The 26,728-nt window shown below is 58.1% G+C and overlaps 4 protein-coding genes across 6 annotated transcripts; 2 read left to right on the forward strand and 2 right to left on the reverse strand.

The window, feature by feature from the left end:
• Positions 1–684: 684 nt before the first annotated feature.
• Positions 685–7,999, forward strand: SLC18A1 (solute carrier family 18 member A1). Its single transcript, XM_009953832.2, has 15 exons — positions 685–808; positions 1,044–1,407; positions 2,068–2,126; positions 2,393–2,476; positions 2,760–2,852; positions 3,168–3,257; positions 4,214–4,257; positions 4,396–4,456; positions 4,584–4,679; positions 6,484–6,562; positions 6,687–6,738; positions 6,939–7,002; positions 7,106–7,225; positions 7,433–7,566; positions 7,886–7,999. Exons 1-15 carry the CDS (start codon positions 685–687, stop codon positions 7,997–7,999), a joined length of 1,578 nt encoding a protein of 525 aa, XP_009952134.2.
• Positions 8,000–10,619: 2,620 nt separating this feature from the next.
• MAK16 (MAK16 homolog) lies at positions 10,620–13,899 on the forward strand. Of its 2 annotated transcripts, XM_086477294.1 has the most exons (10): positions 10,620–10,663; positions 10,926–10,975; positions 11,138–11,247; positions 11,374–11,438; positions 11,575–11,726; positions 12,006–12,060; positions 12,145–12,219; positions 12,582–12,698; positions 12,929–12,985; positions 13,257–13,899. In XM_086477294.1, exons 1-10 carry the CDS (start codon positions 10,649–10,651, stop codon positions 13,443–13,445), a joined length of 885 nt encoding a protein of 294 aa, XP_086333420.1. In that variant the 5' UTR covers positions 10,620–10,648; the 3' UTR covers positions 13,446–13,899. The 2 variants fall into 2 exon arrangements, with proteins under 2 accessions (XP_086333420.1, XP_086333419.1); XM_086477293.1 differs by having other exon boundaries at positions 12,929–13,289.
• TTI2 (TELO2 interacting protein 2) lies at positions 13,858–17,495 on the reverse strand. 2 transcript variants are annotated; one of them, XM_086477292.1, is made up of 8 exons: positions 17,452–17,495; positions 16,843–17,352; positions 16,378–16,564; positions 15,806–15,898; positions 15,235–15,419; positions 15,010–15,153; positions 14,282–14,444; positions 13,858–13,995 (listed from the first exon to the last, which is right to left on the reverse strand). In XM_086477292.1, exons 1-8 carry the CDS (start codon positions 17,493–17,495, stop codon positions 13,915–13,917), a joined length of 1,407 nt encoding a protein of 468 aa, XP_086333418.1. In that variant the 3' UTR covers positions 13,858–13,914. The 2 variants fall into 2 exon arrangements, with proteins under 2 accessions (XP_086333418.1, XP_009956169.2); XM_009957867.2 differs by having other exon boundaries at positions 16,843–17,495.
• A 1,191-nt stretch (positions 17,496–18,686) lies between these two features.
• Positions 18,687–26,353, reverse strand: RNF122 (ring finger protein 122). The gene is made up of 6 exons (XM_086477231.1): positions 26,329–26,353; positions 20,877–21,033; positions 19,914–19,959; positions 19,294–19,335; positions 18,886–18,968; positions 18,687–18,801 (listed from the first exon to the last, which is right to left on the reverse strand). Exons 1-6 carry the CDS (start codon positions 26,351–26,353, stop codon positions 18,687–18,689), a joined length of 468 nt encoding a protein of 155 aa, XP_086333357.1.
• Between the last annotated feature and the right edge of the window lie 375 nt (positions 26,354–26,728).

Consider the following 26,728-nt stretch of genomic DNA (forward strand, 5'->3'; position numbering starts at 1 on the left):
AGTTCAGACTCAGCTCCATTCATTTTGCCACTTAGTCTCTGAAGTGCCTAAGAGCTATAGGAACGTAAATGGCTAATTGGTTGGTTTAGTGCAAATTTCTGATTGATATTTTCAGTGTGACCAAGTGAGCAATCTTCTCTCAGCCCCTCTGAAGCCCTGATCTTAATCACATATGTTAGGCTTTTAAGTCCTGTATCTTGCCATGACATTTCAATTAGGTCAAATGAAAAGACATGTAAAGTAAATGAATTTCCTTTGAGACTGAATCTAATCTCCAAAGAACAAACATGGAATAAAAGATGTAGAGATTACCACAGATAAGCTACCGGCTTGATCTGTGCTTTGAGTCTTTGGAAGAAGACTTAAATGATGCCTTGGAGCAGGTACAAGATGTCTCAGGAGAGTGGAAACGGGTTAGAGCGCGCTCCATCTGCAACTTTAAATGAAAGCTTGATAAAACCACGGTCTTTGATAGCAAAGCTGGTGGTCCCAGCTCGTAGGGAACAGCACCCAGCTCTTGGAGGACGCAGACGCCAGGTGACCTCAGGAGTTGCTTTCTCAAGGGAGAAGCCACGAGCTGTGGGAGGTTGTAACCCGGAACGTTTTCTTTAAAGGTTATAGGAGACCTTCAGCGCTGAAGAGCAGGAGCCAGCAGGACCCAGGCTGAGCTCCAGGCTCCCGGCCATGCCGCCGGCTGCCGAACGCCCGCCCTGGCGCTGGCTGGCAGCAGGCAGGGCGTCGCGGAGGCTGGTGCTGGTGGTGGTGTTCGTGGCGCTGCTGCTGGACAACATGCTGCTGACCGTCGTGGGTATGGCGCGCGGCCCTCGCGGGGCTCTTCGGGTGCCGCCGCGGGGATTTGGCTCCTCAGCCGGTCCCCGGTTGATGCCGGCAGGGTCCCTGCGCAGGGAGAGCTGTGGGGAGGGCTGGGTGCTGGGAGCTTCCCGCACGCCGACATCTGGGCAGCACCAGGCAGTTCAGCCGTGTGCCAAGCCAGAAAACGGAGTGAAATCACTAACTAATCCCTTCCCTGGCTTTTCTTCCAGTACCGATCGTCCCCACCTTCCTTTACACAACAGAGTATGAAGGCGCCAACAGCTCTGTTGCCCCAACCCAGACCGAGCCAGCTCCTCCGGCCTTGAAGGCTCCTCCTCCCTTCTCCTCCACGTTCTCCTATTTGGACAACGCCACGGTGACTGTCTCAGGCTCCACGAGCGCCGTGGACTTGGCGAATGGGACGGAGAGCGGCCGCCCGCTGCAGCCCCCCGCCAGCAGCCCGCCAGTGCCGAGCAGCTGCTTGGAGGGCGAGGACTTCCTCGCCAAGGAGAACGTCCGCGTGGGGCTGCTGTTTGCCTCTAAGGCTCTCGTACAGCTGGTGGTCAACCCGTCCGTGGGTCTCCTGACTAACAGGTAGGTCAGAGACCTGGGTTTGTACCGGGGTGTAGCCCTTCAGGGACAGGCAGCTCCTCCTGCTAATGAAATCACTGTTAGCTGGGCAGTAGAGGTCTGTGCTGCACGCGGGCAGCCACTGCAATCACGGAATTACAGGAACCAGCGGGTAGAATAGCAAGGGGAGAATATAAGCACCAAAATCAGCATGAATTTCACCTTTTCTAGAAGCCTACAAATGGCTCACAAGTTTACATTAGGACGTAAGCCTCACTAATGCTCTCCTCAGGTGAGGACAGATGCTATTTAATACCAGTGACCACAAAATAAACAAAGATTCCCACCCCACTATGGATATAACGTTGTTTTCAGATTTTCTGCCCCTGTGTTTTTCTTTGCTGGTGCCTCTAGCAGACATGTATGAGGGGTGCTGGGCTCATCTCCACATGGCCTGGGCGGGCAGGTGAGCTGGCAGAACAGAGTCGTGTCTCTGGATGTGCTTTACAGTATTATCTGGGGGCACTTAGACACTGGATGCCTCCTTGAACAGCACTCGTGGGCACATCCACCTGTTCAAGAGATGCTTACCAGCCCACAGAGACACGTGTGTTAAGGTTGGGCAGCAAGACCAGATCTCAAGCTGGAATGAGGAATCCTCCCCGATTTTTCTTCCCTTTCCAGGATAGGATACCACATCCCCATGTTCATCGGATTCGTCATCATGTTCCTCTCCACAGTCAGTGAGTACTGCCCTTCCGCCTGCCCTTCACACGCAGCGGCACAGGAGAAAACACTTTGGTCTGTGCCTGCACCGTGTCCCCGTGCAGGAGAAAAGGAGTGAGAGCAGAGGAACGGGTCTCCAAAATCGGTGACAAGAAAGGACGAGTGGCTCCCTTCCCCCTCCAGCACCCAAACTGGTGCCAGCTGAAGCCGCTCATGCCCCCCACAGGGTTTCAACGCTCAGTCCGCAGTTCTGCCTGACGCTGTCTCTCTCCTTCCTCCGCAGTGTTTGCCTTCTCAGGCACCTACACCCTGCTGTTCATCGCCCGAGCCCTCCAAGGCATTGGGTCATCCTTCTCATCAGTCGCAGGTACATGTTGTAGCTACACCTTAGTCTCTGCGTTAGTTCCCCTGGTCTGGGCTCAGTTATCGTCTCAGGGATGATCAGCACCACAGACACACCGAGTGCCTTCCTCGGCGTCAAACCCCTCCTCCTCGCCGCGCCTGCCCGGCTGGTGCAGATGGTGCACCCACACAGCCCAGCTGGCAAACAGACAGATCCCCCCCAAAGCCCAGGCTGCTTTCAGGGAGGAGCACCAACCACCAGGGCACCAGCCAGCCTCACGTGGCCTCTGCTTTCTCTCTGCTCCCAGGCTTGGGCATGCTGGCCAGTGTGTACACGGACGACTTCGAGAGGGGCAACGCAATGGGAATCGCTCTCGGAGGCTTGGCCTTGGGTGTGCTGAGTAAGGAAACCTTGCTCTCAACGGGGTTTACATCAGCAGCATCTCCAGAGCTTTGCTGGCCATCGCCTACGCCTTCTACCTGCCTGGCTGTGCCCCTTCCCCGGCGGCATCCCAGGGCACGCCTGGCCTGGCCTCCTCTCTCCCTCTGCTCGCTCTCCACAGCCACTGCCTGTGGGACCTGACACCTTCCCAGCACCCTCACCAAACGCCTGCCGGGGGATTCAGAGACAACCACGATGGCAGGAGCCGAGCGCTGCCGCCCGGGCGCTGGGGACGGTGGCATTGCTGCTGTGTGACGCAGCCTTTCCCTTGCAGTCGGGGCCCCCTTTGGGAGCGTGATGTACGAATTCGTGGGGAAATCGTCTCCTTTCCTGGTCCTGGCGTTCCTCGCCCTCTTGGATGGAGGTGAGAAGCCAAATGGTTTAATTCTACCCAAAAAAAACCCATGTGAAAAGATTTAAATGTGGATGTTTCATGGAGAATCTCACAGGGCTTGTGTGAAAGAAGAGACAGGTTAATACAACACGGGTGATATCATCAGCCCTGGTTATTCTGTTACTGCTAAATCATATGTTTTCTACCACCAGATGCATGACATCTAGCAGTATAGTAAGAATTGGTCCCTCATTACTTAATAAATCCGCTGATTGCTTTAATGGCTTGAATACCACATTCAGAAAAGCTCTCTGAACTGCAAATTCTTTGTGAAAGGCACACTTGTCTGCAGCCTCTTCACCATGCCAGGAAGGAATTAAGACTTCTCCAGCATAAATGGTGATCCTTGTTCTTTCTGCGATAGCTGTATTACAGATGCGGGCCACGAGAGCCTTCGGAGTGTAACGGCAGAGTTACAGATAGCAGAAATGTGCATTTTTAGTGGGAAGTATTAAGCTAATTAAATTATAGGCACAGTTACCATCTTTGCCTGGATGTAATGCAAGACATCTTTAATGAAGCATGTAAGAGCTTTTGGAAAATGAAATGTAGGTCCCATACACAGGAAACTTTCTCTTTTAATCCTATTCTTTCCCACATCTAATTTCTGTCATGCTCTAGTTGTGGCTCCCCAGCAGGCAGCTGGCAGCCTGACGGAGAGCATTAGCATATTTGACTGCTTCATGGGTTGACAAAACACTTCTAACACCATCCACTTCAGGGAGTTTTACTGCTCCCTCCCACGGGGGCAGAGCTGGGAGCCACCTCTCCCCCTGCCTGCTTGAACAGCGTCCCCAAACACAGCTACTGCATCCCCGAGGGCTCTGCTGATGAGGGGGGTCGGGCTGAAGGAAAAGCCAGAGGGAGATGTAGATTGAAGTGATGCCGTCTCCAGAACTAAGCTAACATCAGCCTTTTCTTCCCAGCATTGCAGCTCTGCATCCTGCAGCCCTCCAAGATCTCCCCGGAGGTGAGTACGGACGCGTGGGCACACGTGAGCCGGTGCCGGGCGGCGGGAACGAAGCGGGCGCCCGCTCCCCGGGGAGGAGGGCTGTGCAGGCCCCCAGCCGAGGACGGGTGCGAGTAACCCCCCTGTGCCACCCCGCAGAGCACCAAGGGCACGCCGCTGTCCACCCTGCTGCGAGACCCCTACATCCTGGTGGCTGCAGGTAAAGGCGGACGCCAGCACGCACCGCGCTCCCCTTTGTGCCCCGGCGGCTCCCGACTGAAGAGACTCCGTGAAACAGCAGCAAAAGGCGGCTAAAACAGAGCATTTCTCCCTTTTCTCCCCGGCAGGAGCCCTCTGCTTCTCCAACATGGGGGTGGCCATGCTCGAGCCCACCCTGCCCATCTGGATGATGCAAACCATGTGCTCCCCGAAATGGCAGCTAGGTAGGTGCGCTTTGCAGCCTCCACTCCTGAACAGCTGCTTGACATTGTTTAGCTAGAACCTGTCCTGCTTTGGCACTGCGAGATGGATTGAATAATCTCTTCTATCGTTCTAAAAAAAAAAAGCAGAAAACATATGCCCTCCCCCGCGCAGAGCCAGTGATCCCAGGCTGCGTGTTGCTCCAATTTCAGCTGGAAATGTCCTTAGTGGTAGCTATACAATGTGCTTTTCTCTATCATTGAAAAAATTGTATAGAATCAGACTCCCCACAAGAGCAATAACGGTGGAAGGAAGGCTGTTTCGTGCACGGGAAGCCTGTCGAATCCCGTCTTCTGCAGGGCAGATAATGGTATCGTGCTGGGCTGAAATGGTGGCAGCCAGATGGGTTTTACAGAGGCAGCTCTGAGTAAAACAAGGCCATTTAGAGAGTCCCAGGCAGGACAGGATGCTACGTGCTAATTACCAGCTGCCTAGAAAATGTAATATGGAGATAACATTGTCTGTTTGCTACAAAAATCAAAACTAATTGTTATAAAACCTAATTGGCTGAGGAATGACCCAGGGGGTGCCCCAGGCTACACTTAGATCCCAAACTGAATTACAGCCTGGGAGCAGGAGGGCTAAGAGAGCTCCTAATCCAGTTATCCTCTGGTCAGGCAGGAGCATCCACCCCAGTAAGAGCCTACGATGCTTCTCATCAGCAAGCGATTGAGCGAGGATGGAGGAGGGTAAAGCAGCGTCCCAAGGATTCTGGCAGTGGGGAGAAGGGACAGCGTAGCTGCCTGATGACCCCAAACGTCACAGGCTGAGAAAAGCACTCAGGGCTGCCCCCGTCATCACCAACTTGAAGAGAATCTTTGAGGTGACTTAGCAGCAGTCGTCAAAGAAAAATCCCAAGTATATTCCCTAGATTTTCAGGTACCTGAGATTTGAGAGCAGTCTGGATTTAGACACAGTTCAACTGCAAGTCGCCCATCTCACAAGCCATCATGGACTCAAGCGGCTTCTTCATTTGGATGCTTCAATTTGCCCACTCCCATCATTCTGGAAAAAAAAAAAAAAAAACAACAGAACAGCTTGGACTAAACCTGCAGGATTAACCGTGCTCTGTAGCTGTCGAAGCCAGGACAGAAAACCAAACACAAATCAGTGTGTTTCAATAAGGAAGTTGTCTTAGTGAAATGGAGCTGATCAGTTTTATTTATAGTCGGCGGGACAGTATATTAAAAATAAACAACTGGTAAATCAGCAAACAGTGCAAATATTTAATTTTGACTACACAATGATCCCCAAGCTTTTTACTTAAGCAGTTATTTTACTCTTCTTTATTTAGTATGTGAAAAGCAGAAGGCAAGGGGAGAAAGGTGGAAGAGGAAGAAACTGACAGGAGAGAAGGAACGCGCTTATTAAAGCAGTAGGGACAAAACAATTGTGCATTTAGCTCCTGGTTGTCTCCCGGGTCTTGTGGGTGAATCCCTGCACGTCTGCGTGCCTCACTTCCCTCCCCATCCAAAGCAAACGCATTTTCTGTGCCTCCCTCTGTCTTCACAGAGGGGCCCCCACCTTTCCCCAGGGCACAGAGCGATGGGGTGGCCAAGGGCAGCCGTGACACGGAGCAACGGCAGCGGAGGACACGGAGAAGCACCGCTGCACGGACAGGCACCCCAGAGCGGGCGCTGGACCTTAGCTCGCCTCGCCTGGCTCACGATATTCTCTGGATGAGAGAGGCAGCTCGGGAACATTTTCACAAATCCCCTGTATTTGCTTGGGGATGACATGCTCTCTTTTGTTGTTTTTCTCTCTCAGGGATGGCGTTCCTCCCTGCCAGTATATCCTACCTCATCGGCACCAATCTCTTCGGGATTCTGGCTAACAAAATGGGCCGGTAAGTGGAACATAAGGGACTTCAGCTCAGCCCAGCCCAGTCCTGGGCTTTCAGCCCAAATTACGCTCGTGGCGAGGTGCACCCTGAGCACGTCTGCCCCCTCCTAACTGCGGCCTCGTTGCAGGTGGCTGTGCTCCCTGCTCGGCATGGCTGTGGTGGGAATTAGTCTCCTGTGTGTAAGTAGCGCAAGACAATCTCGAGACCTTGCTGTATCGGAGGCACAAGGGCAGGGCGGGCCACCCGACTGAAACGGGGTTACGTGCCCGGCAGTCAGCAGACCTTCAGTGGCTGCACGGGTGCACCAGCTTCACAGTCCTATCACACCTCACACAGCTCTTCTGGCCTCACTCATATCCCTCTCTCTGTCCTCTCAAAGGTACCTCTGGCCAAAAATATTTACGGGCTGATCGGCCCCAACGGCGGGCTTGGCTTTGCCATAGGTAAGCTGTCGGTGGTCAGGCTGGGCCACGCAGCCCAAACACAGCTCTCACCGCTGCCCTTGGGGAAGGCGATGACTGACCAGGGCCTTCTTGCTTCGGGCAGGAATGGTCGACTCCTCAATGATGCCCATCATGGGGTACCTGGTGGACCTTCGCCACACCTCCGTCTACGGCAACGTCTACGCCATAGCTGACGTCGCCTTCTGCATGGGCTTTGCGATTGGTACGGAGGAACTTTTACCCGTGGGCTGACGTACTCGGCGCGTATCTCACTCGCTTTGTCGCTCCCTCTCCTCTACCCAGTGCTCACCGCAAGCAACCGGCACTGAAGCTGCAACCCGGTCGCCGTAGATTCACGGGCCCCCTCCAGACTGGAAAGGCGCCTTCCGCTCTCTGTCGTCTCAGCCTTTTTTAATGTCTAAATTTGCAGGTCCAGCCACAGGCGGGGCGATTGTACGAGCGATCGGGTTTCCCTGGCTGATGATCATCATTGGAGTGACCAACATCGCCTACGCTCCTCTCTGTTGGTACCTGCGCAACCCTCCCGCGAAAGAGGAGAAGATTGTGCGTTTAACTACACTTTATTCCTTTAAGGCACAGGGGATTGATAATCCAGAGGTTTGGAGGGGGGCAAGAATAAATCTGCCAGGGATTGGGTCTTCTCTTTTGGGTTCTACTCTGCCCTCAACAAAGGGACAGAAAACTCAGACAATAAAACCAGAAAAGTTTAGAGCTATGGTCCTCTCCCCAAGTCACAGCCTGCATTCCCTGGGCAGAACTTGCTGGCTGCTTTGGCTTTCTCTACAAGTGGCGATGTTCTCATTAACTATTCAAACTCATCACCGTTCTCACTAAAGCATGATTTCTTCTCTCCTTTACCCAGGCAATCTTAAGCCAGGAATGCCCCATGCAAACCCAAAGCTACACCACTCGGAAAACCCTGCGCGACTTCCCTCTCACAGACGACAGCGATGTGGAGGCAGAAAACGCGGAATAGCGAGTGTAAGGCCGCGTGCCCTGCTGCGGAGCTCGTTACGTGTTTACAGAACGTGCTGGACGCAGGATGGACACAGGCTGTTATCGCTGACCTGCTCTCTCAGCCCTGCAATCCACAGCAGGGAGCAGAGACCCACAATTCGGAGGTTCTATCCGTTTAGTTAAGCCACTCATTCACTGTCTGACTTCTAGGCAAGTTACCCAAAGTCACTACAGCTCATCCGTAAAAAAAAAAAAAGTTAGGAAGATGAGGAGAATCGTGTCAACCTGTCCTGCAGAACAGTATTGTCTTGGGCACAGCCTCAACACGCAGTAGGGGATAATATCAACATCTCTCCCAGATGACTCCAGTGGCATTTGTTAACGTCTTTAAAGCGCTTACTGTTCCTGAAAGCAAAGCACTGGAGAAAACAAAAATGAAATCAGCGGCATCAGCTTTGGGAGATTTCTTCCTCCAGAATTCTGCTGTAATCCCCAGCACGAAACCTTTCTGTGAGAACAGGGCTCTATCCATCTCTGTCACTGCCTGTCCGTCAATAAAGATGTCACCGTGCTGCTAACATGCTCCGTGCTCCCCTGAAGGCAGTTGAAAAGGAAACGCTCCTTGCTGCCTCAGTACAGCTCTGCGTGTGCTGCTGTTTATGTGCTACTTACGGCCGCTTCTCTGCCTCTTCCACCACCCACTAAATTATGTATTTGCAAAACTCTTAAGAAATTCAGGGAGAAATAAGGCTGAAGGCAGTTTGAGACTTTAGACACAGACTCGGCCAACCAAGCCGGTTAGATCCCTTGTGATTAGAAGCAACTAACAGAGCGTTTTTAAAACCCCCTGCCCCTCAGCCGAGCTGGGGTTACGGGCTGAGTTTGTGACCCGAACCCACCGCAACGAGAAGTACAATAGACTGATTCAATTGCCCTTTTGCAATTTCCTGGCCACAAGTTTAGAAAGAGAGCAGCTGCACTGTTAACAATGATTATCGAGTATAATGGTCTGTAAAAGCGTGTTACAGTTAAGTGAGTGAAGTAATAGAGGCACCAAATTAATTTTGGAAGTATCAGAGAAATTCCTGTGATCTCATTTTTTCCTGTGAAACCTCAAACTTACAATTTCTCTGGTTCCACTGTTGGCAGTTTATATAAACCCATTTCTGTCTTGAATGAGCAGCTGTGTAAGGCACAGCCACCTCACTTGCCAGAAAGAACAGATGATTCACTGCTCTGGAGCCCGAGCAGCACAACGCAGATGCGCTTGCCAGCAGGGAAACAGGAGGATAATAACAATTCATTAAGACTTAGTACCTTATGACTCATTACCAAAGGTCATAAATGGCTATTGTCACGCAACCCCACATCCACAGTGGGCCCATCGCCCCTCGCTTTGCACACACAAGATGAAATTGTATTTCTTAGGCCGACTGGAAATGACTAATGCTAAGCCTGTTCGCAAAAACGGGTTATTTTTATCTTCCACCTGTTTCCCTGCTTCGCCAAGAATAAAGGGAAAAATGTGTTTGCTTTCTGTGATGGAAGGAAACAAAGTAAGCCGTTCTATTTGGGGATTATTCACACCTCTCAGTTAAATATTACCCCTAAGCCCGTCTGCCTGGGGGGCGGCTGGTCGCTCTGGACAACCCCCCCCGCCAGCACCACCGGGGCAGACTCTGATGCTGGGTGGGCTCCTGGCCAGCCAGCCTCCCCCGGGGACCTCACCCTGCAGCACTGTGCCCCTCCGCCACGCAGGTGACACCTTCCTCTGGCACTGGCAGCTCTTGAGTTTTTCATTAATAAATCAGCTGCAGCGCCAGTGACGCTGTCAGAGTTTCTTGGCTCAGAGTGGAGAGTTAGGTTGTAATCTTTGCATCAAATGATACGATTCTTTTACCCACCCTGCTGAATAAAAACGATCTAATTGTTGAGGGCACTACAGCGATGCTGCTGACGAGGGAAAACCTCACCCTGAGGGCGGCAGAGCGCTGAACAGGCCGCCCAGGGAGGCTGTGGGGTCTCCTGCCCTGGAGATATTCAAAACCCGCCTGGACGCGTTCCTGCGTGACCTGCTCTAGGCTGACCTGCTTTGGCGGGGGGTTGGACTAGGTGATCTCCAGAGGTCCCTTCCGTGACTCCAGGACGACGGAGGCACCGCTGGCTCCGCAGCTGGGGGAGCAGGGGGAGGCCGGCGGGCCTCGGCAGCCGCGGAGGGAACAGTTTTTCCCCCTTTGGGGGGCAGAACCCGCAGACGAACGCTTCCCTCGCAGCTTCTGCGGTGTAAAATTACCGCAGGGCGGGCCTGCACGGGGACCTGCCGCGATCGCTCGTCCCCTCCCGTCACCGAGGCCTCTCCCTGCCCACAAAAGCGCCGCGGCGCCATGACAGCGCGGCCCCTGCCCCGAGGCCCGACCTCTACGGCTCAGGCAAGACGGGGGCCTCGCACAGCACCCGGGGCCGCCCAGCGCCACCGGGCCTGACGGGGCTCCCTCAGCGCCCGCGCCCTCCCCTCAGGGGCCGCAGGCTTCTCCCCGCCGCCGCCATGACACCCCCGCCGCCACCCCTCCCCTCACGGCGCCTGCGCTCTCGCGAGAACCCGCCCGCGGAATCTCCGCCCCTTCCGGTAATGGCGGCGCGCTAGGCCGCGCGGCGCCAGGACCCCGCCATGCACTCGGACGACGTGAGTCCATCCCGATCCGTGCGCCCCCCCGCCCCAAAAAACCCCCACCACGTGGCGGGGGTGGGGGGTGTCTCCTGTCCCCAGACCGGTGCGGGGGTGGGGGGGTTGGGGCAGCAGCTGGTGCGCGGTCGCTGCGCCCCACACCCCCCCCCGGCAGTGGGGTGCAGGGAGGGGACTCCAGTCTCCATGGGGTGCCCCCCCCCCGCCCCCGTTAGGGCCTCACCGGGGGGTGCTGGGCGTGACCCGCTGTTTGTCCTGGCAGGTGGTGTGGGACACGCTGGGGAACAGGCAGTTCTGCTCCTACAAGATAACGTGAGTTTTTTTTCGGGGGGGTGGGGGGGGTTGGGGAGGGGGCGCTTCAGCTGGGAGAGAAGCGAGAGGGAGGAATTCGGGTGTCCCTTGGGCCCTGCGGCATCCCCCCTGAGGGTGGCCAGGGGGGCACTCCCACCTTTCTCTCTCCTCTCTTCTTTCCAGGACGAAAACCCAGAACTTCTGCCGCAATGAGTACAACCTGACCGGCCTGTGCAACCGCTCCTCCTGCCCGCTGGCCAACAGCCAGTATGCCACCGTCCGGGAGGAGAAAGGTGGGAGCCTGGCAGCGGCAACGGAGAGCCCCTTGGGTGGGGAGGGGGTGAACACCGCCGGCCCCAGGGCGCTCCGAGCACATGCTGGGTCTCTCTCCTGGGCTCACCCGTTCCTCTCTCCTTCAGGTCGGTGCTACCTGTACATGAAGACGATAGAGCGGGCGCCTTTCCCCCGGCGGCTCTGGGAGCGGGTGAGTTGACGGGAGCAGAGGGCTCTGGCGTAACGCTGCGGGGGGGCAGGGGGCGATGGGGCTCCTCCCCAGGGCAGATCTGCCCCCGCTTTGTCGCCGCGCTGTAGCTCAACTCCGTCCCTCTCCCCCACCCCAGGTCCTGCTAAGCAAGAACTACGAGAAGGCGCTCGAAGAGATAGACGAGAACCTCATCTACTGGCCGCGGTTCATCCGGCACAAGTGCAAGCAGCGGTTCACCAAGATCACCCAGTACCTGATCCGCATCCGCAAGCTGACACTCAAGCGACAGTAAGTGCCACGACGACGAGCGATCGCGGTGGTTCGGCTCATCGAGCTGCTGCCTGGCCACGGGGCCACCGTCACGGGCTGTGACAGAGCCCTGGGGCACCTCGCCGTGCTCCTGAGGCTTTGGCAGGCTTGTAAGGCTGGCTGAAAGGGATCTCACTGCCCTTAAAGGCAGCTGCAGTCACGTTTCTCACGATGTAACTGCTGGGTGTTGCCCTGAACAATCTCATCTGCTGCCCAAGAGGCTGGGATGCACTAACCAGCGCCTGTTGTTCCCCGTAGGAGGAAGCTCGTTCCTTTACGCAGAAAGATTGAGAGGCGAGAGAAGAGAAGAGAGGTAATGCCGCTCTCAGGTCATCTCCCGCCTGTGGCTGCCGTCCCACGTGTCTCAGGCACTGACAGCTCCTCTTTGCTCCCTTAGGAGAAAGCCCTGGTCGCCGCTCAGCTGGACAACGCCATCGAGAAAGAATTACTGGAAAGACTGAAACAGGACACGGTAAGGATGGCTGCCCTCGGAGCACGGCAGGGGAGCTGCTCCTGCTGCCCTCTGCCCTGCTGGCTCTCCAGGGAGGGACGTGGGCGCTGCTGAGCAAGAGCAGCGCCGCCCACGCAGGAGGCGTAGGGGCTGACTGCGCGCTCCCCTTCTCGAGGGGCTTTAGAACAGGCGGGAGGACTTGCTTCTCCGAAACGTAGAGCCCCTCGACAGCAGCGCCTACTTCGGAATTAGGGCAGGGGCTGAGCCCCAGGTTGAGCCTGGTTCGGTACGGCCCCCGCGCAGGCCACGGGCTTCAGGTGACCCTGCCACCACCCGCTGCCTTCCTCCTGTGACTTAGGGAAAATCCACCTTTTCCTTTCCAGTATGGAGACATCTACAACTTCCCCATCCACGCCTTTGACAAAGCTCTGCAACAGCAAGATGCAGAAAGCGAGAGCGAGTCCGAGGCAGAGAGGGAAGAAGAGGAGGAGGAGGAGGAGGTAAGGCTCTCAGCCACGGCACCGCAGAGAATCCTTCCCTGACCTGGTGCAGCACCCGCACGGTGGGCGTTGCGGTGGGACCCTCGGGGTGAGAAGGGGAGATGAGGAGAGGTGAACTCCGAAGCAGCACGTGCGTGCAAGTGGTGGCCTTGATGCCTCTTCTGTCGCGGGTCACGACACTGTGTTGTGCTCAGGGTGCCTGTACCAGCTTCTGACTTTATTTCTTGCAGGATACGGATGAAAGAGAGTTTGTGGAAGCAGATGACAGCGAGCTCAGTGACTTTGAGGTAGGGGAAGCATCAGGTACAAACTGTCAGGCTAAGCTGTTTGAAAGGAACTTCCACCCTCTCGGTGTGGGGATCAGAGCCAGCAAAATCAGATTTCTGGGACATAAGGTACAGTCGGGCTGCGCTGTATCCACTGCACCCCAGCCCCTCTGGCTGGAGAGCTGGGAACCAGGGATTGTAAAATGGAATTGGATACACGAGCGAGTTCTGTAGAAAGAGGGGGTTTAGTTACACGGCGTGCTTTGACGTCACTCTTGTCTGTCCTCCTCAGGACATGGATAAGTTGGAGACAAGTAGTGAAGAGGAGCGGGAAGAGGAAGAAGAAGTAGAGAAGAAGGCCTCTCACTCCAAATCTAAAGGGAAAACGCCCCTGAAAGGACCAGCCAGAAGAAAACGCCCCTACATCGAGATAGAGTATGAAGAAGAAACGGAGCCAACCACCAAAACAAAAGCAACCTGACTCCTCCCTGAACCCACGTTTTGTACTGAATGACAGGACTCCAGACCTGTCACCAGAACAGCTGGTGCCACTCTGTGCAGGACCCTCCAAAGTTACTCCTTTTGCAATATTCTCATTAATAATTTTCTTTAAGAAGAGAATGGTTTCTGTCCCAACCCCAGGCAATTGCAGCAAGTTTGTACAACTCCTGCGTGAAGTGCAGCTGGAAGGAAGACGACTCCCCGCCTTCTGTACCCCCACACAAGGCTCAGCTCGGGCTGTGCTCCGGGAAGGGACCTGGACTGGGGGGGCACTGCTGCTTCGTTCTACAGCTGGAGAAGCCCACACGTGGCTAGGCGAGAGCACCAGTGTGTCCTGTTTGGGGGAGGTATGGGGCTAACAGGGGTGGGAGGAGAAAGACAGTGACTTTAAATAAATAAAAAACCTTTTTACTATACAAAAAGCAGGGTGAGCTTTGATCGGCCGCGCCTCACGTGTTCTCTTGCACTTCTCTGATGCATTCCCGTACGCGGTGCTCCTCACAGCTGCTGTACACGCCTTCCAGCAAGACCTGAACGAGAAAAGCCATTTCCAGTGCCTTGGCACGCTCAGGTTTACAGTGTTAACCCTCCCCCAGGTATCTGTTGGAAGAGAATTACACAGAGCATCTACAGATACCTGTCGATCTGCATCAGATCACTCATCAATCAGCTGCTAACGCTGAGGTGAGTCGAAACATGCTTTCAAAACACTGTTGGACTGAGGAAGCAGGCAGGCCCTCGCATCCACCATGCTGTCCCTTCCTTCTATAAGGGGGAAGGGACCCGAGATGAAGCCGTGCTGGGTCCCTGGCTCACCTTCACTTGCCCTTCGGAGCAGCGATCCAGCAGGATGAGGCATTCAGTGGCCCCTCGCAGCAAGGCGGCGGTTACGGGCTCTGGCGTTGAACCCCGGTCGGTGTGGACGTCCCAGATCAACCTCAGCAGGGCCGGGAGGAGCACGGGGAGCCGGCAGGGCATCCTGCAAAGGGGAACGGCCACCGCGCCTCGTGCCGGCTCCTCGTCGCAGGGCGGGGGGAAGCACAGCCTGGCTCAGCAGCTCCGGGACGCCTCAGGCAGGAGCTGCTCGTAGCCATTGACGTGTGGAGCCGGGCTGGAGCTGGCTTAAGACGAGCAACTGCTTCAGTGAGGAGGCTGAAGAAGCTGCCTCATCCAGCGTGCCCAGCCAGAGGCAGGACACAGGCCCCGACCGCAGCAGTAACCTTGGGAGGGTACCAGCAACGCCTAATTCACAGCACGGGGCTTACCCCACAGTTCTGCCATGCAGAGAACATCAACTTAGATTTTTAGCCAAGTTGATGCTTCTAGAACAGGCAGAAGTCAGCTCAAAATGAGGACCCAGCTTAATTTCTCGGCCATTTTTTTTCAGCAAAGCAGGAATGCCAATGGTTCCTCCGTGTGACTGACTCTCCCTCAAGATTTCAGGGACTTCCCCTCAAGCAACAGTAACTTTGGCTCTGGAAGACGGACAGCATTCAGGATATGCTTCCTACAGCGTCCGTCACCCCCAGCAGACAGACAGGTACCTGGGCCAAGCGTGCTCTATGGTGCGTTGTAGCGTCTCCAGTATTCCCAGTCGGGCTTCTTCCGCAGGGCCATCACAGACTTCCAGGTACCCCAGGATCACTCGCTCCAGTCTCTTCAGGTGCCGCACTATCAGGATGCCAAGTCTGCTGACGCACAGCAACACGCGCTGAGAAGGGAGGTCAACACCGGGGAAGCCCCTGCAGGGCTGCGGGCGCCGCTCTCACCTCTGCACAAAGGCAGGCAGGGCCCTGGCGTACACCCGCCGCAGCGCGAGGCGATGCTCGGCCTCCATGTGGGTCAGAACCAGCTGCAGCACCTCGTCGCAGGGGCCGGTTGGTCTGGCCTGTTTCTGCTGCCGCTGGGCTCTCTCCAGGATCGGCAGCAAGTCCAGCAGGCACAGCAGTACTGCCTGGGTGGGTGAGAGAGGGAAAATCTGGGCGATTCCCCCTGATGTTCTCTCCAAAACACCCGTGACTTCCAACCCCACTGACCACTCACAGCTGCTGCACTTCACCTGACAGACCCGGCTGCTTGTACTGCCCGTTACCAGCCCTCTGCGGCAAGGCTGCCGCCTGGAAGGGGACAGGAGGCAAGAGATCTTCCCTCCACTTCGATATTTTCCTGAAATCTACTGAGTTACTTTGTCTCTTGGCTACAGGCATCGGCTGGTAACAGCCCAGCTGGACTGTCTGTGAGGGAACAGGTTCTGCCTCCTCATGCCTCAAGTTGGCTGTCCCTCGCGGGGCTGACAGGCAATACTGCAAGGCGGATTAAAATGGATTCCTGGTGTCCTACCTGGATGAGAGGGGCCTCTCGTGAATAGAGATGGTTGTAAAGGGCATGGTAGACAACCTGAGCCCTGTTGAACTGGCACAGATCAGCAGCTGGCTGCAACAGCAGAGAACAGAACGTTATTCCCACCTAACTTAATAAAAGGGAACAGCCTTCACAAGCCCAGGTCTTATGGAAACAGCCCTGCACACACTGCAGGTCAGGAACACTGCTCGCAAGAAAGCGGGAGCAGGTGCTGCAACAAACGCGGGTTAACCCTGCCCGGCCCAGGAGCTGCCGCTTCCCTTTGCCTCCCGCCCTGCTCGGTCACAGTTCTGCTGACAACACCTCGCCCTGTTGTCAGGCCGACACGTTCATCAGCTGAGTTTAAAAGGTGGCAAAGGAATTCTTTGCTTAGTGCTAACAGAGGCGAGAACGACACGCACCTGAACGCAGCGGGACAGTGTAGGAGAGGGAGCAGAATGGCTGGGTTAACGGCAGAGCCGGGATCACAAGCCAGGAATCCTAACGGGCGCCCAACCCACCCTTCCTGCAAGCAGCACCCAGAAAGCCATCTCGTTTCTCAAATCCCTTACCACGTTGAGAACGATATGATGCAGGCAGCGCACCCCCAGGATTTTGTTCTCCTCCTGGTAGTCGTCCGAGATGAGCAGCGACGGCGGGAGGACACGCTCCAGGTAACGGCTAAGCCAGGGCCGGGTGACGTGAGGCAGCGTCCAGGAGAACACGAACTTTGTGGCAGGGTTACGCTTCCAAGTGTCCCTGGAAATACAAACATAAGCTCTGGGAACGCTGGAACTCACAAATGCTCATTTCCTACGTATCTGGGCCTCTCAGCTGACAATAAGCTCTGATTGATTCCTCCCACCCCACTCCCTTCCATTACTGAGGTAACTGTAAAGCTCTTGGCCCCATATTTATCGTGGCGTGTCTTGTAACGCCTGAGCTCATGTTGCTTCCTGAAAGTTTCCAGTATGTCCTACACAGGGACCAGCCAAACACACCACACTCTCCACTGCCACCCTCTGCTTCCCACTCACTTGGTCAACTCCTGTTTCAGGAGCCCCATCACGGCTGCAAATCCTCCTTCCTCATCTTCGTTCCTCCCTCGAAGGAATTCAGCCACCGACCCACAGCCTGCGGCCCGAACCAGCACCACCAGCAGCTCCTGTGCCACTGACTGAGACCTCGCGTTTGTCCAGGGCCTCTCCACAGCGTGAGTCGCAGCAAAGACGTAGATGGGTCCCGCCACACGGCGTAGGATTGGATCCACCACAGGGACACCCAGATCCTCCTGGGTCTTGGCAGCTTCCAGCTTGGTGAGGAGGTGCAGGAACACGGAGCCAACCCCTGCCGCTCGCTCGGCCGTGGCGGCGTACGCGCCGGCCTTACTGGGGAGATCCAGCGCCTCTGGCTCCTGCTCTGGGGGGGCTGCGTAGCCCTTCAGCGCACCCACCAGCTCGCCCAGCGCTGCGGGGCTCACGCCCCCGAACAGCCACCGGCAGCCCGCAGCCTCGACGAGGGCACCCAGCTCTCGGACCGCGTCGGCTCTGGGGGCACCCCCGGCCCCCTCGGCGAAGAGCAGCCCCACCTGGGAGAGGACTTGCTCGGCCGGCGGGGCAGCGGGGGGCGGCTGCGCCCCGGCCCGCGTCCCCTCCAGCCTCAGGGCCCGCACTAGGCCGCTGAGCTCCATAGCCCGACCGGCACCAGGCCCGACCCGCACCCCGGGGCCGCCTCCCACCCCCTCGGCCCTAAACCGCCCTTAACCCCCCCTTCGGGCACGGCCCGGCACCGGCCGAGGAAAGACACCCCCCACCGCAGCCGCCAACAAGCGCCGCAAACCGCGCCGCTGTCGCAAAACCCCCTCCTTGCCGTAAAGGCGGCGGAGAGAGGGGCGTGGCGACGCGCGAATAAATTAGCATGGGTAATGAGCCGCCGAAATGCAGGAACGAGGGGCTGCGCGGCCCCGGGGGAGGGCAGGGGGGGCTGCGAGCGCGCGCACGGCTGATGCAGGGAGGTCTGCGCCGGCGGGGGGAGGGGGCGCCGCGGGGGACCCGCCGTCGCCCTGACCTGGGGGTGAGGGGCGCGGCGGTGGGGCCGGGCGCGGCGGGAGAGCGCGCTCGATCCTTCCGGTTCATGGCCAATGATGAATGGGAGCGGCACGCGGCTGCGTGACGTGTGCGCCCTGCGTTACGACGTGGCACAGTCCCTTCTGAGCGCCCGGGGGGTCCGTGTGACGTCAGTGGTGGCGTCATTTTACCAATGGGTTTGTTAAAAATCAGGGGGAACGGCGGGGGGGGGAGGGCGGTTTGACGGTATTTCGCGCGCTTTCGGGCAACTTCCAGCGGAAGAGGCGGGTGCCACGCGCTGAGGCGCCTCCCCGGCGGTGTCCCTGCCCCGGGGCTGGGGGTCTCTCGGCCACCCCCCCACCCCCCCCCCGGCTCCTGCACCGCCAGGGCCCCCCCGAGACGCGTCCGCCCGCGTGAGAAACGCCCGTTTAATCGCGGTTTCGCACCAAACCGTCACATCCCCCCGCGGGGCGCCGGGTGCCCTGAGCCGCGAAGGGGGCGGGGGGGAGCGGCGCAGCCCCCGCCCCGGCTCCCCACGGGCGCCCCCAGCTCCACGCGACCCCCGCGGAGCACGACGGGGCGAGGTGAAAAACCAAACCACCCCCCACCCTCCCCCCCCCCCCCCAAAAAAAAATCCCCAACCCCAAAGCAACGTCCTGCGAATTAAAAATCCCAACGCGGGAATCCCGAATCCTTCGGGACCGACTGGTGGATGGATCCCCCCCCGGGGGACACGCGGGGGCCCGGTGCGTGGGGAGCCCCCGGGGGTCCCACGACGGCCCCGGCAGGATTTGGGCGGCGAGGAGCGGGGCTGCTCACACCAGCTCGTCCAGGAGGGTGCCGATGCCGGCGCGGGGCTGTGCCGGGCCCGCCATGGGTTTGTTGCACATGGGGCAGACGCAGCGAACCTCCAGCCACTTCACCAGGCACCTGCGGGGCACAGACACGGGAGGATGCGGGGCCCCACCGGGGGAACCCCCGCTCCCCTCCGCCGGCCGCCGCGGCCGTACTCACTTTCTGTGGAAGGCGTGCTGGCACGGCAGCACCCCCAGCTCCTCCTTCACCTTAAAATCTTCGAGGCAGACGGCGCAGGTCTGCTGCGGGAGGGGAGAGCGAGGGTGAGGGAGGCTGCGAACAAGTGGGATGCCCACGCGTGGCCCTGCTCCCCTCCCAAAAGGCCGTGGCTGGGGAAATCCTGCCGCCGTTGTGCCTCTTGCCGGGTGTTTCCAGCGGGGAGTTCAGCCCAGTCCCCAAACCACCCCCAGGGAGGGGATTTCCCTCGTGATCCCCAGCCACGCGGTGCCGGCACGGCCACAGCCTCGCTCGCCCTGTGAGCCACCTTCGACCTCACGGAGCAGAGGGGATGAGCTCCAGAGCATCGTCCCCCCGACTCCATCCCGCCCCAGAGGCGGTACCGCTCACCCCGTGCACGTTCAGCCGCCGGGCATCGCCTTTCAAAACCACCTGAGAGGGAAAAGGAGGCAGAGGATCCGCATCAGGAGGAATCGGGATGTTCCAGGGTTTAAAGGGTGGCTACAAAGAAGACAGAGACTCCCTTTTTTTACAAGGAGCCCCATGGAAAAGACGAGGGGTGATGGGTGCAAGTTACTCCCAGGGAGATTCCAATTGGACACAAGAGGAAAATTTTGCACCATGAGAACAATCAGCCATTGGAATAACCTCCCCAGGGAAGCGGTGGATTCCCCAGCACTGGACGCTTCTAAGATTCAGCTGGGCAGGGTGCTGGGCCATCGCACCCAGCCCGTGCTTTTGCCAGGAAAGGTTGGACCAGACGATCCCTGAGGTCCCTCCCAACCCGGTGTTCTGTGATTTCACCAGGAGCCCCAGTGGAGCCGAACCAAGCCAGGCAGGGGCAGGTCGAGCCTGGGCGCAGCGGGCTGTGCGTCCCATCACGCTGCTTCTGAGTGCGCCCAGCTGGGACCAGCAGCATTGGTCCCCGCTGTGTCCCCACCCGCCTGTGCCCACCTCCCCTCGTCCCCGAATCGCCGTGGGTACGTGCAGAAAACAACCATCGACTTTACCTCCTTGTACCCAAACCGCTCGCTCTGGGCCTGGTGCCGCAGTTTGCTGGAGAGGGGGAGAAAAAGGCACTGTGAGTTCTACAGCATCCTCCAGGGTCACGTCTGAAACAGCCAAAAATATTCAGGAGCCACCTGAAACCAGGGAAACGCACCCTTCCCCACCAGGATTTGGGGACAAACAGCTCTGAGCGGCGTGGCCGCGGGCAGGACCAGCCCGTGCCCCGGGCAGAGCTGGGGGGCAGCACCGTGGGGCCTTGTGCCACCTCCAGCCCCGGCAGGAATCGGCGGCGGGGGAGCGATAAGAGCCGGCAGCCCCGATTGTTTGCCTTCGGAAGTCGTTCGTGGCGCAGGAAGCGCCCTATTTCCAGCGCTCGCCCGCCGGCAGCTCCCAGCCCCGCTGTGACCTTGGCCGGGGCGAGGGCGCCGGGGAAAACTGCCTGGCAGAGGAACCCGGCGAGACGCGGGGAGAAGGGGACCACCCGCAGCCTTCGCTTCTCCAACTGAGATACCGAGATGTGCTTCCGCGGTCCCCGAAATGGCCGAGAGGTGCGGGGGGCTATTGGCGGAGCCGGGGCAGCCGGCGGGCAAGGACTGAGCCGCCCGAGCCCTGCAGAAACGCCAGCTGCTGCCTCGGCTTCGGGTTTAAAAATAGCCCTCCCTGAACAGGGAGTGTAACGTAAAGACACATCCTCTCCCGTGCGGCACTGCTCCTTCCCTGCCCGACACAATGCCTCCCTCCGCGTGCTCCCCTGAAAAACAAGAGCCCCTTCCTGCGTTTCCTGCCCTGCTCCGGCCGCAGGGGACTGCGGGGACCACGATCACGCCTGCCCCGCTCCTGGGGGACGGATCCTTATGGCGAGCGGCTCCCGAGCTATGGGACAAAGCCACGGGGTGCTGGGAAGGGCTGGGGATGCCCCGGGGATGCCGACCCCACCGCTGCAGCCCCCCCCCCCCCCGGCTCACCTGATGAAGTAGCAGCAGAAGATGAGGCTGAGCACGAAGACAAAGATGCCGGTGCCAAAAATGACCATGTAGATGTTCAGTGGCAGGTCCTGGAACGTGATGGGAGGCATCGTGCAGGGTTTACTGGTATAAATCAGCCCCAGACTGCAGGAGCACCCTTTGAGGGGGTGGGGAGGGAGAGAAAAGTCAGCGTTTAGGATGGAAGAAGGGAAAAAAGAGGTGAAGAAGATGTGCTGTGAGAGCGGAGAGAGCCTGAGCTGGCTCTGTCCCCTCCGGAGTTTGCAAAGTGGGCAGAAACCAACACCGGGACATCGTCTTGTGGCCTGTGAATTGGAGATCTCCCCGGGAAGGGCAGCAGCCCCTTAGAGCAGCTCAGTGCGGCGCAGACACCGCTGCATTTCTACAGTCACAAAACCCTTCTCCAGCAGCAGCACAAACGTACCCCAGGCAGAATCCAGGCATCTGGGAGAAAAGGAGGCCCCGTGCTTTCATCTCCAGAGAAATACAGGGAGGCTGGAAGGGGATTTAGGGAAGGACAGAGCAAAAAAAGAGCTTGAAAAACAAGAACAGTTGGTGCCTGTCATTGCTCCGTGGGAGCCAGAAAGAGCAAGTGGCTGGTTCGTCCTCGGTGCTGGGAGAAGCGCCGGGGCTGAGCAGGAGCACGTTCCGCACCGCAGTGACCGAATCCCCTTTCCAAGCTAAAACGTGGGTGCTGGCACAGCCCGGCCACGCACCGCTGCCTGGGCCACCACGTCTCCCTGGCACCACGGCGGCAACGTGGAGGAGGGTGTCACGCAGAGCCGGCGGCAGCGCGGCCGCCCCAGGAGGGTCCCCAGCTCACCGGAGGGGGAAAGGCACGGAAATACCAAACCCACTGCACCGCCTCTGCTGGGAGCTGATGCAAAGTCAGGCTCTGGCACTAAATCAGCACCGTTTTTTTACGTCTCGAGATCACGCTGACCCCACAAGAGCTGGAGCTTTGATTTCCCATCAGATCTCACTCAGACAGGACTTTAAAGGAGAGCAGCCCCCAGCCCCATCTGTGCTCCAGGCAGCATCTCCCCCCCGCCCCTCCCGCTCAGCACCCTCCCTCCCCGCGCTGCACAATGTCATCAAAAAGCTCCTACAGAAACAACTCTGGGTTTCATTACAGCCCGCTGAAATCCTCCGCCTGTTTCCCATGAGGGGATGAAACTTGCTCTCCGCCACGGAGAGCGGAGACAGGAAGAGAGCGGGCGGCAGAAACCTCTGCACAAGCAGCGAGATCCCAGGTTGGGTTTGTTCTGGGTTCCTCCCCGCTGCGATGGGGAGAGAAGGCAGCAGCGTGGGCTCCCTCACAGCCGCTCCAGAGGGGCCCAGGACATCGGCACAGCACGGGGAGCCCGAGCAGGATGGGCAGGCGGGTGAGATCCTGCCCCGGGACACTCAATGCCCAGCTACTCCCCGGTACCTGCTGTGTGGCGCGCTCTGGATCTGTGTGCCCCATTGAGGCGGTGGCCAAAGCTGCCGTGGCCAGCGAGGCACCGGGGACCACGGTTTGCCGCTGTGCCAGCAGAGCAGGCACCAGGGAGAGTCTGGGCCGTAGGAAATGGGATTTTCCTCTACAGAGGGCAGAGCCGCTCGCCGATCTTTGCCTCTTGTCATCGCCGGAGACAATTCATCAACCACCTCATCTACAGGGCGAGAAAGGGAGGATTTCTTTGTCAGGTCCTCCTCTCCCAGCCTTCTGCTTTTGAGACCACCAGGTGCAGGAAAACAATAGGAAAAATAGGAAAGGTTTTGTTTTTTTTTTTTTTCCATTTCCCTGCTGGAGATGATTGAGAAGTGCTCAAAAAAAAAAAAAAAAAAAAAGAAAAGGTGTATCAGCTCTGAAAAAACCCACTGAGCAACGAAATGAGGTAATGCTGGCACACGTGGTGGTGGGGTCCAGGCTGCAGAGAAGCTGTTGATGGATGGAGGAAGCCTCGTTTGAAGCTGGCCAAACAGAGAGCGGTGGGCTGTGGTAACAAGAACGGGTCACAAGTGAAACAATAAAGCTTCCTACGGGTGTTTCTAACTGAGCGCTATTCCAAGAATCTGCTGAAAAGCACCAGCCGTGCCCCTCCGTGCCACGAGAGCTGTGGCGACAGAAACAGCCCAAACCCGAGTTGCAGCCTCCTGAGAGGCGAGGGGAGAGGGGCCCGAAGGGCTGCTGCTGCCCACAGCGAGCGCTTGCTCTGCTCCAGCCGCAGCTCGCCGCCAGGCAGCGAGGGGAGGCCCGGACCTGCTCCCTGGGCAGCTGCGTGGCCACCCACGATGAGACGGGAAAGGCCTTGTCCGGGGCTGGCAGGAGGAGAATCAGCTCCGCAGAGCGCAGGGAAAGGCTGGGATGGGTGTCCCAGAGGTCTTCCAGGAGAAGCACCGGGCGGGCTGGGAAGGAGAGCCCCGAGGGTGACAAACCCTGCCATTCCCACGGTAACCTCCCCCGCGCATCCCTCTGCGCTCCTCTGAAGGGGCTCAAACCCAGCGCACAAACCCCTGGACCCAGACATTGCTCCTTTGCAGGGCGTTGTCCCTGTGGTCCCCGTGCTCTGCCTGCCTGTGCCCCATCCCGGGGGGCAGGAATCATACTCCCTGACCCCACGAGCTGCTGACTGAGCACTGCTCCACCTCAGACCTTGCCCAAATTCCCCACGGGTGGCAACAGCTGTGTGTACAACCGCACGGGTGCCAAGAGCAGGGCAGTCAAACCAGCAGCATCAGGAGGGAAAAAACCTGAGGTGGAACACAAGAGGCTGTAACTTGCAGCCCCGTACCGAAGGAAGCAGAGAGGAGCCAGTCTAACGCGTCCCTGCCAGCTGCAACACAGCTGGCAAGGCTAAATTTAGACTCACCAGCTTAGCAAGGCTCATTCCTGTTCAATAGGCTTTCAAGAATTCATGAGCTCCAGGCTGCGGTGCCGAAAAGCGAGCGCGGCTCCAGGGAGGTGCCCTTTCCTGGTGGGGGAGCAGCCATCGGCTCGGCCGAGATGAGAAGGTCCTGCCAGGACAAGCCCTCGAGCAGCGGGTCTCAGCGAGGCAATGCAGCTGCTGAGCCCGGCCTCCCCGAAAAGCCAGGTCCTCCCAACCCTGGCCAGCCCCTTCCCCTCCCGCTCCTCCCCACGAGAGCTCATCGCCGTGGTGGGCGCGCTGGCCAAGCGATGGTTCTGATTAGCCCTTCGCCTGACAAAGGCGTTCGTATTTTTAGTTCAAGGGGAGCGGAGCAAGTCTGGTTTTAACCAACATGAAATGAAGACCTGATGGGCACCAAACCCAAACTGAAACAACCCATTTCACCAGCTTCAGTCCACCAGTTTTGTACCTGAAACCAGAATCCCTGAAGGCGGCGTGCTGGACCAATTTCTTAGTTGAAAAATGAGAAAAGAGGGATCATTAGACATCAGACACGCGCTGATGTTCTGGACCCTTCTCACCACAGGAAGGATGCTCAGGAACGTGGTTCATTTCACCGGCAAAGTGTTTTTCACGTGAACTGCAAAACCTCCCCTTTCTAAGCAGAAGCAGCAAAGACACAGTTTGACCCGTCCGGGCTGTGGGTCGCACCTCCTCCCGCTCCGACCCACACCGCTCCCGGGCAGGTCTAAGCGCTGAGCTGGCCTAAACGCCCAGCAAGCTGCGCCGAGGACAGGCGGTGCCTCCGGTGGAGTTGGCTAACGGGGTGACCCCGGCCCTGCTCCCCCCACACCAAACCCTACAACGTGACTTCGACCGTCACGACCCCACGGAACAGCCTGGCCGACACCTCTGCAAACACAGACCCTCGTGCTCTGCCGCCGCCGCCGCCCGGTTTGGCCCTCCGGACACAGCAGTTGGCAGCATTTTGCGGTGTTCCAAGTCCGGACGGACCCAAGTTTCTGCCCGTACTGCGCAGGCACGGGGTTTTTGCTGAACAGAGCTTCTCCCTCACCCCAATTCTTGTTCAATAAAACAAATGGAAAACTCAGCAGGTCATTAAATAAAACCATTCTTTCTACTCCCACACAAAAGCTGTGGGCTTTGCATCAGAAAATTGAATGCAGCTTCCATATAATTTTTGCTGTGATGCTGGAATAGGCTTCCTGCAAAAGTTGCCCCGAAGCCAAGCAGTTCTCCCGGGGGGGAAAACCAGCTCCCCTCCAAATAAAGTTACCTGGCTCGTGCCCGGCGACTACAAAGTCCCCTGAACTACAGCTGAGCCACAGGAGGAAAAACGGTGATGCAAAAGAGAGGCTGAAATGCCAAGGCAGCCCAGTACACGCCGTCTGCTGGGACACTTTGAATACTACTTATGTTGAAAATGTGATTTCTTTACTGGGTCTCGGACTTATTTACACCAGTGCCTCCAGTTCTGCCAAGGTCCTTAACAGCACAGATAAGCGATTTTGCTGGACTCTGCTGATTTGAATATTTGTGAGCTCGGAGCTTAAAGCCAAAACGTACAAGTCAGATGCCCACGGCTGGTCTCCTAAACCCACGTCTTGGCCCTTGAACAAGGGTGGGCTCTGTTCTCCGTGTTTCCCAAAGCCTGTGCCTTGGGAAGCTGGCGAGAGCTGTGGCTGCTCAGAGCCTCTAAAAGCAAAGTCTCTCTTATTTAGGATGTTTCTTTAACATCCAAGTTTGCATTTTCTGCTGCGGAGCGTTTACTCGCACCCCGTTTAATGGAAAGCCAGGCACTCGCCACATGTCCAGGGCTAACTGCTGGCGGGACCCGTGCCTTCTTATCCCCCAAGTTGCACAAGACCACACAAGGTATGCATTACAGGAGAGGAAGCCACTGGTTGCATTATATTTAGCTTCAAAGGCTGTAACCCTTTCATAAATTAAAATAACCCAGCCTTTGTTGCTCAGGCAGGGCTTTGATGGTAGAATTCCCAGCGCAGCTTCTCAACTACTTAGTCATAAAAATAAACCACTTCTCATTTAAACCAAAATCTCCTCACATGTGCAAGCTCAGTTTCACGTTCCTGAGAATTTCTCACACTGAACATGAGAGTGAGGAGCCGGGGCCTTGTCTGGGGTCCGTTTAAAATAAGTTTATTCCACTTCTGCGGACACGTGAAAGAGGGTTGGATTTTTTTTTTTTTTTTTTTTTTTTTCACGGCAAGCAGCTCGCGAAGCGAAAGCATGGCAAATTCATGGAGAAATTGGCGTTATTCCTGGGGACTGAGCAGGACTCGCTGCTGTGGAAGTTAAAACTGCTTCCCCGGCTCATCCCCGCCCCGCACAGCCCCGGGGCGGCGGGACCGGGGCTCCCGGGGACCCCGCACCGCCCCGCAGGGACCGGCCGGGGGGCGAAACTCCCCCGAGCCGCGCGGAGGGGCTGGGGGGAGAGGGATGCCCGCTCCTCCCAAACTCACCCCCCGCAGCCTCCTCCCGCTCCCCGGGGGGGGCAGCGGCACCCCCCCCCCCCCCCCCGCCCGCCCGCCCGCTCTCACCGTTGCACCACTGGAACGGGGGCATCCGGGAGCGGCTCCGCGGGGCCGGGGGGGGCTCCGCCGTGCGCGGCGCCGGGCCATGGCCGGGAGCGGGGCTGGGCTGCGCTGGGCTGGGCGACCGGGAGCGGCCCTGCCCGCAAACCCCGCCCCGGCCGCCCCGGTCCCCCCCCGGAGCCGCCTCCGCGGCGGGCGCAGCGTGGAGCATCCCGGTGGGTCCCGGAGCTGGGGCGGGGGGGGGGGGGGGCGGCTCCGGGCGCGCCGGGCCGTGGGCGGTGGGAAGCGCGGCGGCCGGGCTGCCCCCGGGCTGCGAGCTCCTCCCGCGCACGTTGTGGTGACCCCCGCTCCCGCCACGCACAGCCCCGGGGTCCCTGCGCCCACGGTGCATCCCCGCGGTACAGAC

This window comes from Leptosomus discolor, chromosome 23 (genome assembly GCF_034619465.1).
Source record: "Leptosomus discolor isolate bLepDis1 chromosome 23, bLepDis1.hap2, whole genome shotgun sequence".
In the NCBI taxonomy this organism is placed as follows: domain Eukaryota; kingdom Metazoa; phylum Chordata; class Aves; order Leptosomiformes; family Leptosomidae; genus Leptosomus; species Leptosomus discolor.